Here is a 10,670-nt window from a genome sequence, read left to right as displayed (position 1 = left end):
ATGATCTGCAGCAATTAACACTGGCAGTAGCTTTACCCTTCAACCTCCTTGCCCTCAGCAGAGTCAGAGAGGGGTGCGAGAGGTGTGAAGTGGTTTTGTCACATGACCAAAATGTGTGAGCCTGTGTGCACAACAACAGCTCGAAAGATTCAATCACTGGTGTTTGCATGTGGGGCTGTGTATGGGGCTTTATTAGCAGCTGATATAGCAGCACATGTGTGCCCTTGTCAATTTGAATATTCAGGACGTTGTGACAAAAATCAAAATAATCAGTGACAGAAGGTGAAAGACGAGGAAGAGGCAAGCGTCTTTTATAAACAGAGGGAAATGTGTATCACTAATAAATGGTAAAAAAAAATAAATCCAAAATTAATTGAATGTTCTGTAAGACATATTTATCTCACAATCAAAGGCAGAACCTGAGCACAGTTTTCTTAACCGGTCTGTCATTCGGCGCACTTTCCAATAAACCTCCAGCTTGGCCTTAACTGCATTCAGAAGTGACGATTCTTTCATTACGGCTTTTTCACAGCTTCAAGGTTGTTCAAGCTTGAGTTTGAATGGTTTCTTTCAAATCAGGCCAGATGACGTCTCGATTTAAAGGTGCACGCAACGCACTCGACGAAGTACGCTGACATAAACTGGACAGACACTCACCTGTGAAATAAAAAGCAAGCTCAGTGGCTGCTCATGTTAAGTGCTGTGAGTTTCATTATCACACACTTGTTACGCAGGCATAAACACATACAGACTAAAGAGACTGCTTAAAAAGTCTAAAGTGTGGTTGTGCTTCAAAACTTCAAATCCATATCAAACAGCTACCTGCTTTATATACATAAAAAAAATACTTTTTTATGTATATAAATCTGCTTAAATAGATAAAGAAAAGTGTTAATACTAAACATTTCCTACGTGTCTCATATGCCTGATCGTGGACTGTGTTAAAGGGTAACAATCACTTATCAGAGTTCATTTTTGTAGTCAAAGAGCACCACAACTGCCACCGTATGTTTACTTATATGCAAACTGACATGCACTCAATACAATAGCATCAACCCACTTCAGAGCACTAAGACCGGACGGGAACAGCACTATTCCCGAGGTGTTTGAAGTAAAAGGACACACAAGGACGACTCAGGCATGTGGACAAAGAGCTTTAGATTAAACCCTGTCACCTGGACTTCCCCCTCTGCTCTTTGTTGTCATGGTTGCATAACTTCTTAGCCTGAAGTGTAAAGTGCCACTTGTTTTGAACTAAGGAAACAAAAATGATATGACACATTCAAGCATATAAGCTTTATTAAGCTCTATTTATAACTTAAAAAGGAGAAAAAGAAGAAGAAGAAGACAACCTCAAAAGCCTCACTGTAAGTTTCACATGAACAACATAATTAAAGAATTCAAAACATAATTATCACAAAACAAGTGAAGGGTTAACATATACTGTAATCCACACATAAAGGATTAACTAGTTTGAAAGGGATTAGTTGATGTGATCTATACTCTCGTGGTCTGTAGGACTTCTTTTTTTTGTCCCACTACTCCCACACAAACTCTAAAGTGCAGTTCTCCATCATCTTTGAGGTAAAGACGGTTTCAAATTTTCTATTGTCCTCTTCTGTGAACATGTTTTTCCAGTCTCCCACTTTACCTGCAATGCAAGAAAGAAAGACAGAGAGAGAAAAGTCAAAATGCTTTTTTTTTTTTTTTTTGCCTGTCCCATTTGGTTCTTTAGCCATCAAAATTGTTGTCTGAAGGCCAACAAAGATTTGATTTTTAAATGATTTTTAAATATAGATCAAACAAGTATTTTAAAAAGGGATTTGGTTATAGTTTACTAGGTAGTACTGTGTTTTATATTAAAGAGTGAAGACTGAATAGGACTATTCAAGACTGAATAATTGCCTCGTCATTTTATGCTACTAAAAAAAGGACAATTTCAAAAATTCAAATGTGTATAATTGAGTCATTAAATATTAATTGAATAGTTTCACAGCCAGAAGACCAGAAGGTGATATTTCTGTATATCTCCTTCTAGATGGCGGTATTGTGAACAGGCTGTGATTGGGCTGGGTGAAGCTGTTATTCAGTTGAAAGGAAATTAAAAACATTTAGACCTTTTAGTGTGAACAGGAAAGGTGAGCTGTGCAGCTAAACCAAACAGACTGTTTTTGTCTCATTACTTATTTTGAAGATTATTATCATGAAGATGAAATGATGCAAAAAGCAAAGCTACTGAGAACAGAAATTTTCCTCCTTTTCCTTTTCTTTTCTTGGGACCTCTAAGACACCCACGGTGTTTGGAGCTCTCATCAATGTGTCATAGGTTACCAAAAGTCTGTCAGTAGATTATCAGCAAGTTGGATTTTTGAAGCTACTATTTTGGTCACATTAAGACACTCTCAGACATCTCATCTGCTTACAGTTCAGCAGAACTTGCCTTTTCTCATGAAGGAGCCCTTGCTGTGGTCCATTATTTCCTGAGGGACGAGAGTGTAGTTGATCATCTTGTTTTCCTTCATGCTGCTGAAGCTGCAGTGTTTCACGCAGTTGTTGACCTCGTCCTCCACCAGGGGACACTGAAGGAACGAGCTTATTTTCTTTATGGTGCTGTGCAGGTCCTGGTAGGAGGAAGAAGAGTGCAATTTAAATTTCCTCACTTCACTGACATGAGAGACCTCCTTGAAATGCTAAATAATTATGAAATGAGCCTTAGGGTTCAGTTTGAAGAAGTTTACTTCCACTTTTCAGACCTGCGTCTGTCTTTGTGAACAGGGAACAAAACAAATGAATATTTTACAGGGGATGGTGTGCTTAGCTGTGATGCAATAATTTACCAGCGACATTTCTTCATAGGTGACGTGAAGCAGGTTGCTATTAATCTGACTGGTCCAGCCTTTAATGTGGTCAAACCAGGAACCGAAAGACACTGAAACAAACAAGCGTGTGAAGAAATACTGCACATCTGATCAGATTGAAACTTGTGGCTGCACAATGATACAACAAGTAAAACAGTCATCCTTTGTCCTCGTAGGGCCTCACCTGTTCCCTCCAGGAATCGGTCCAAAAACTCTGGAAATGAATGAGGCTCAGGGAGGAAGTTGGCCATTTTGTGGAAGTGGTAAAAGGACACGACCACATCTTTGGGATTTCTGCTCACATAGATGACCTGTGACATGACATGTCTTGTTAAGTTTACTCACAGTTATGTCCATAATTATTTAGTCGATCCTTTTTGTGGTAATTTTTCCCTCTGTGCACCACCACAGAGGATTTTAAATCAGACTATGCACTTTTACTCGAGTAGTTTCACAAAAGTTTTCCAATAACTGTAGAAATTGCAGAGCTTTTTAAACACAGTCCCCCATTTTCAGAGATTTAAAAGTAATTGGACAGCTGACCCACAGTGTCATAGTGGGGTGTGGTCTTTTTACTCAATGAGAAATTATGCTTTGTCCTGTACACTCAAGAAATCATCCCCAGACTTCTATCAGCAGTCACGATTGTTAAACATAAAGTAGACGCTTTCCCACAATGGAAACAAAAACAGAAAACAATAATATTAATCAGATAAATTCATGACACCTAAAAGTCTGTCAAAGTCTGGATGACAGTGCTTTTTCAGAAGAAGACATCAATTTTGAAATGTTTCTCACCGATTTGTGTTCTGCTTTTTCATAATTACTGAGATACAACTTAATAATGAGATTTACAACAGAAAAATCAACTAGTTGTGTTATCTGACAGAAAAGATGTAAATCATACTATAACTAGTAAAAATAACAACAACAACAAATAAAAGTGAAAACTCAGCTTACTGTTTACATCAGTATAGGGTATCAGTGAAATCGGTTTAAAAACCAGCCAAACCAGTGGATTTATGGTAAGCTTCCACACTACAGTCTACTGGACACTCCACCTACTCAGCTAAAGAAGTGTTTTTGTTGTTTGGATGAATAAAATAATTAAGATTTTCCTGTAGGAATTATTTTTAAATGAATGCATCACAAGTTTGACATTATTTGGCTTGATAAAAGTTACGTTAATGTCTCACTGGGTTAACAATACACGTGCACATTTTAAAGATCTGACGCCAGTACTTTATGCTGCCAGTATTTGTTCTTAAATAGTCAGTATAGTCAGTAGTTTTATAAATCCCCTTATTATACTAGTTTGGTGCAGCAAACTGCTAACCTCAGCCAGGCTGCAGAGAGCAGGCATGTGCTCAGTGGGTAACACTCTCCACACACCGGTGAATGTTTAGAACTAATCTATCAATTAAACGTGTGCTTTAATGACCTTGGTTTTGGAGTGCTGGAGGGCAGGGCCCAGCAGGTGATGAGGCAAGTGTGTAGTGATGACTCGAGCTGTAGTAGGCGAGGCCTCCAGCAGAGCAGAGCTATAATAATGCTCCAACCATGGAGCTCTTTTCCAGTTTTCAACAGTCTGGGACAACCCTGGAATCCCTCTGGTGTGTATGAGACTCACAACTTCCTGTATCCATGTGGTACCTGTTAAGAGGAATGAGTGAGAGGCATTGATGAGCCCACATTGATTAAATTCAGTCATAACAACCAAAAAACGTTACTCAAACTCAATGAAATGCTTAAAATGCAAAGTAAGAAGTTATTATGTAAATGGCTCAACTCACCACAATCTATTTCACCATGTTTTCATCGAGTTGCTTAACATGCTCTTCTGGTTAGCTGCATTACACATAGAAAGACTGGAGTGTGTGTGTGTGTGTGTGCATCTTTGGCAGTTTGTTCTCTCTTACCTGACTTTGGATAAGACACTATGAGGATATCCGTATCCCCAAATGGAAAGCTGACAGCATATTTCAAGGAATCCTGAGTGTGCAGGTGTCCGGGAAACGAAATGCCATGAAACATCTCTGTGACATCTAACCTGGCCATATCCACCTTCAACAAACTGTTTACTCCTTTTGATATCCTTTCAGCTGCCTCTGCACTAACCTCCTGTTTGTGATCTGCTCTGTAGCTCTGTCTGTGTCTGCCTGCCTCTCTGCCTCTATGCTCTCCTGTTATGTGTCTTTCTTGTTGAGAACACCCAGACGATGACCACACAGACTGAAACAGAAAGAGGAAATGCAAATTAACTCGTCACTCAGACAGTGGTGGTTACTTGCAGTCATTTCCAAATATCACATGCAGGTGATATTCAGTGATCACTGAAAGAGGAAAGAACAGTTAACCCTCTCGAGGCAGGCGTTGCAGATTTGCAACAGTTAAAAACTAACAACCTGATTACCTCACATACATATTTCATGAGTTTTGGGGTTTTTTGATAATTTTCCCCAAATATCAGATTTTTCCTGTAACTAAAACTTAATTTGAGCCTGAGAGGGTTAATTTAGCAACGTGGGAAAATCTGTACATGTTAAAAAACAGAGACTGACGGGACAAAAGAAGAAAAGCAGCTTAAGTAGTACAAGTGGTACATTTTCTCAATGACTGCTTTCAAAATATATAATGGGTTTCTTTTATAGCTCTAAATGCATTAACTATGTGGACACAAAAGACTTTATAGTATTACTCACCACTGAAAAACACTCTATCAGCTGCTATCAATGGCCTCCAGTCTTTGTGTGTTAACCTTTTAGTTTCAGATGTCACCTAAGAATCTTGATGCGTGCTGGTAAGAAAATTCCCAAAAGTTGATTGTGTTCTTCTAGAGGTGTGTTTTCAGTGGGGGAAACATTTTTCCAATCCTTCAGTCTTCAGACTGTAGAATGCTCCATCATCCTGGTAAGGAAACCTGGACAGGGATGAACGCTGGTTTGATCTGGGAGTCAACGAGTCCATTGACGTGAAAAGTTAGAGACCATCTCTGAATTGAGGAGGGGGCCTAAGGGTACAGCTTTCACCGACTTACAATGCAGTGATTGCAGCCATTCCCCAACTCTCTGTGAATGGTACTCATGGCCATTGATCCGTGTTCATTGATCAATGGTCATGACAATTTGCTAATGATCATGAAACTGACCTCACAGCCCATTGTTCGTTCAGTGGTGCTAGTTTCAGTCATTATGTAACAGTATTGTTTGTAAGGTTGGCAAAAATGCTACAGATGAATTTATATATTTAAAGCATATTTATGATTCTATGGAGCTGGGGGAGAGGAAATCCCAACAAAAATAAATAAATACTTTCACTGATACAGTTTGGACTATTAAACCTTATGATTCTGTCTTCCAAGTCCCTGTTATTTAAGTATTCAGTTATTTAACATATAGATTTATTTGCATCGCTGCATTAGGATGGATACGTTTCTTTAAATGTGTCAAGAGATTTATTCTAAAGACACTTCTTCAGCTAAGAGTCTAAGGGTAGAAACACACATAGATGCTGTGGTTTTCACTTGTATACAAGGGCGGTCACAGAACGCTCACACCAGAGTGGGGGCCCTGTGATGCGCGCTCTGTTACCGCTCTGGTCTTTATTTATATACAAAGCAATACAACAGTGAATACGTCTATTCATAGGCAGAGGAATGTTAGTGCGCAGGGAGTGAAGATAAGAGTGGTTCAGGTGTATGTGTGTGTTTTGTGAGATTCAGAAGGACGCGGCCCCTCTTCTTGTTAGAGAGCACAGATAAAAGTGTCCAGCTCTCCTCTTCGTGCTTGTTCAGCTATTATCGCTGTGAGAAAGAATTTATAAAACAGTCTTGTAGTGGACAACAGTCTAAGTCATCAAAAGGTCAACATACAATATTCTATCATATGCAAACTTATATCATTAAAAGCTTATACTGACTACTAAGTACAATTTTCCATTGACAAAATGAATAACCTGACTTTCAGTATTTCTGAACTACAGGCCGGCAAAGAGTAGTGGCAATTTTTCACTGTAGCTTTCAAATAAACCAAACACCTAGACTGCCATGGGTGCCAGGGCAAGCCTTGTGGTGTTTGTGGAGAAAAGGACCCAAAATGCAGACGAAATCTGTGATGTGAGTGAGCGTTTATTAACAAAGTGGCAAAACAGGAAACTAGTGAAAACCCTAAACTGGGAATACTAATGAGAAAACCTGAAATCATAACGAAGCAGTTTGAGGTGACTGTTGTCATCTGATGCTTTCTAAGAAAACTTGAACTAAAAACCCAAATATTATGTTCAAGAGTTACATATTTCAGCTTGATATAACAACTGTCAGGAGAGAGAATCCTTATATTAACACAGCTAAATGGCTTTTATGTAAATCTATGTTTCTGGCAACCTGACAAAACCGGTCTAATATTTGCTTCTGTCAAACATCACCGCTGACTCTTCAGTATTTTTTTTTAATAGTGATTAAAGTTATGTATGCCAAACTTTTTCACTTTGTCATGCTACTAAATGAGAATAAAAGAAAAGGACAGGTCAAAGAAAAAAAACAGTAATCTTAAATTAATTGGGGTTTTTTTTACCACTTCTGAGTCACAGATGTCACGGTGTTGTAGGCAGGTTAGGATGCAAATGCAGAACTCCAGAACACACAAAAAATACAATTTATTATTATATGTGAGCTCTGTCAGAACACAAACAACACAGGTGAAAAGAAAGTAATCCAGGACTAAACTTCTACATGCAAAACAAACACGAGGAAGGACACAGCTATGAAGGAGAACATGACAAGGAACGGAGGACAATAAGACACAAGGGAACATGGATAACAAGGGAACATGCCACAAGAAGGAACACAGCTGAGACTGATCACAGATTAAAACTGAACATGATACAAACGAGGCAGGACACTATCGAAATAAAACAGGAAATAATGCACACTGAGACAAAACCTAAGACTTGCTAATACAGAACTAGAATAAGGAAATCTCTTCAAACAAAAGAATGAATCACAAAACCATAATCAACAATAAAATGGACCATGACAGTAGAACAGGCTGTGTGAGGAGAGCTGGCCAGAACTCCACTTATTTCCAGCACTTTCAGGAAATACTAAGCCAGTGACATGATCTCTTAGCATGCCCAGGGTGTGTCCCCTGCTCTCAAGTCAAGCCATGTCCAAAAATGTAATGTCTCCTTTATAGGATGTGTTTGTTAAAGGCTCCGTTATGCTCACTGTGCAGTCAGTGTGGTTATCTGAAGTGTTTGAATGAGCTCACAGTCAAAACTCTTTTATTAGAAATGCCCATTAATGTCTGTTTTGTTTGGGGGGGGTTTTCTTTAGTTAGAAAAGCAACAGTGAGTTGGCACGGTCCTCCAGTCCTACTATGCTGGATTGCAGTTAGTGAAGGTGGCTCTCCATTCTGAACATTTATATACCTCAGCTCTTTGACTGCATCATATTCGTTTATTCTTGTTTTTTCCAGGAAACCTGGACCAGTTCATAGTGAGATACTGAGAAAGAGAGAATTCCTGTTCCAATATTCTGTGGAGCTGCCAGAACCTGAGCCTTGGAATCACTAACTGGAAATCTGTTGTCACATTCTGTTGCTGCTTCAATGTAAATAAATGCAATGATCCTAATCCCCCAAGTCTACATTCTGACTCCAACCAGTCCATTAGTTACAACACAAACATTTAGTCTGAGTCAAGCAATGCTGTAAACATTGGTATTTATTATCTGTCACCTTGATAGCCACAAAAACATGAATTTGAAGAACTCTGAAATAGTGCAGTGCTTTAAATCGCTAAATTATTGCTTGTATGATGTAACTCTAAAGATTTAACCTGACATGGCAGAGGGTTTGTTACACAGAGCTGCCTGAGAAGTTATCCTTTGAAACTGTTTTGAAAATGGTGTTAGGGTTGAAACATCGGTCCGCTATTTAATCCTTCGACCAATCAGATTAATGGATAGTCTGGTAATGACTTCAGTGTCATACTTTGATCTTCTATCAATGAAAACATTTTCTTTTCTGGTATAAGTGAAGCTCTTGCCACTCAAACCATGCTCTGTAACAGAAACTTAGTTTTTCATCAAACTACTGGCTGTCGTTACCTTAACCCTTTCACACATAGTGCTCACTACAGTGGACAGCTATTCAAAGGCTGTTTTCTTGTATTTGTGTCAGTGTTGATGGTATACTTGCACATAAACCACCACACTGGACACTGATGTGTCACTCCATACGCATCAGCTGTCCACCTAAGTTGAACTCTTTGAAAAGTACATTTAAAAAAATGAAGTTCAAAAATGTTTGTTTTTTTTCATGCCTAAAGATGAATAAAATACTAACTACTAAATCCTGATTGAGGTTGTCATAATTTATGCATGAAAGGGTTAGACTGCATATAAAAATGTAACTTTATATTAAACTTCTTCAGTCTGATGGCAAAGCTGTTTTAGATTAAACTCGGACCTGGTTCCATACTAGAGGGGCCTAATAGCTGAAGGCTCTGCCTCCCATTCAGCTTTTAGAAACTCTACAAACAAGCATGCAGTCTGAGAGTAAAGTGCTATGATGTCTTTAAGGTATGATAATTCAATACTTTGTATGTGGAAAATTTAAATTCCATTCTGGATTCAGCGGTCAGCCAATGAAGAGAAGCTCACAAGGAAACTTAATAATTTGTCTTAATTTGTTTGTTTTATTATTTATTTGTTTATAATTGAACTTTCAAACTCAGTCAAGCCAATTTCGTAGTTCTTGAAACCTTTTATCCTTTTATTTATTCCACATGCTGATGTAAAAAAGACTGCTGTCAAAACGAGTTTCGTTGCTCAAAACATGCACAATAACGATGGAGAATTTTTAAATTCAGATTTACTTTTATAGCGGCAAATCACAATAATAGTTTCCTCAATGCACTTTGTAAGAGCCTACAATAATACAGAGAAAAGCCCACCAATTATATAATATGCTCTCTCTTTCTAGCCCCTGTCAGTATACTTGCTGCACCATTTTGGATCATCGAGAATCTATCTGTATTGCTCAAATGCAAGAAAGCAGTCCTACATGTTTGTGTAATGTGCACACAACTGGAATCCCAGATTCCTCACAGTGTTAAAGGGGACCATGATAATGGTATGGTATGTAGAGTATGCATCTGGTTAGATACAATGTTTCAAAGAAAATTTAAACCAAATGTAATAACCTCAGTTTTGTCTAAATTTAGTCATTTTTGTCTTTAAAATAAGCTTTTAGTTTAACTAATTGAATTTTGTTAAATAAAGCCGGGTAAAGCTGGGCCCTCTCCAGTTCAAGGGGCTTATTATAGGCTCACTGAACAGCATTCATTATAGCTGACACTGAGACAGCGTTCAGTACCAAAAGACAATCTTTGATAGTTCATTTCTAATTTCTGAAAAGTCTAAACACACATACACAAAGGACACAAGGAGTTAGATCGGGGCTGTATATGTTACACAAAGGTGTTATTTGGGTTTGGACAGAGATGGGTAACAAAAACAGCTGAAGATAATTAAGACACTCAAAGGGAAAAATAAACACCAATGGAAACCATTTTTTTCAGCAGTCAAGCTTCAACTGTCGTGTGACAGAAACCTTCAGCAGAAATAGGCTCAGGAATAGGTGTCCATTTGTTGAGGGTGAGGGGAAGAAGACAGGACAAAGACATGCTGTGGAAGAGAGGCAGAGATTAGTAAGCTACTGAGCTGCATTTATTATAGCTGAGGCTGTAAACGTACTCAGCACATAGGAGGAGCAAAGAGTAGTCCTGCAATAAAAGGTACTTTGAGGCAAC

General features: G+C 38.5%; 1 protein-coding gene across 1 annotated transcript; it reads right to left on the bottom strand.

The window, feature by feature from the left end:
- Window positions 1-1,281: 1,281 nt before the first annotated feature.
- sult5a1 (sulfotransferase family 5A, member 1) lies at window positions 1,282-5,672 on the bottom strand. The gene is made up of 7 exons (XM_031744870.2): window positions 5,561-5,672; window positions 4,778-5,090; window positions 4,300-4,511; window positions 3,043-3,169; window positions 2,838-2,929; window positions 2,441-2,621; window positions 1,282-1,651 (listed from the first exon to the last, which is right to left on the bottom strand). Exons 2-7 carry the CDS (start codon window positions 4,914-4,916, stop codon window positions 1,539-1,541), a joined length of 864 nt encoding a protein of 287 aa, XP_031600730.1. The 5' UTR covers window positions 4,917-5,090; window positions 5,561-5,672; the 3' UTR covers window positions 1,282-1,538.
- Between the last annotated feature and the right edge of the window lie 4,998 nt (window positions 5,673-10,670).

The sequence above is a fragment of the Oreochromis aureus genome, linkage group 1 (assembly GCF_013358895.1).
Source record: "Oreochromis aureus strain Israel breed Guangdong linkage group 1, ZZ_aureus, whole genome shotgun sequence".
In the NCBI taxonomy this organism is placed as follows: domain Eukaryota; kingdom Metazoa; phylum Chordata; class Actinopteri; order Cichliformes; family Cichlidae; genus Oreochromis; species Oreochromis aureus.
The sequence above is the reverse complement of the archived record's forward strand: the minus strand, read 5'-3'. Positions and strand labels throughout refer to the sequence as shown.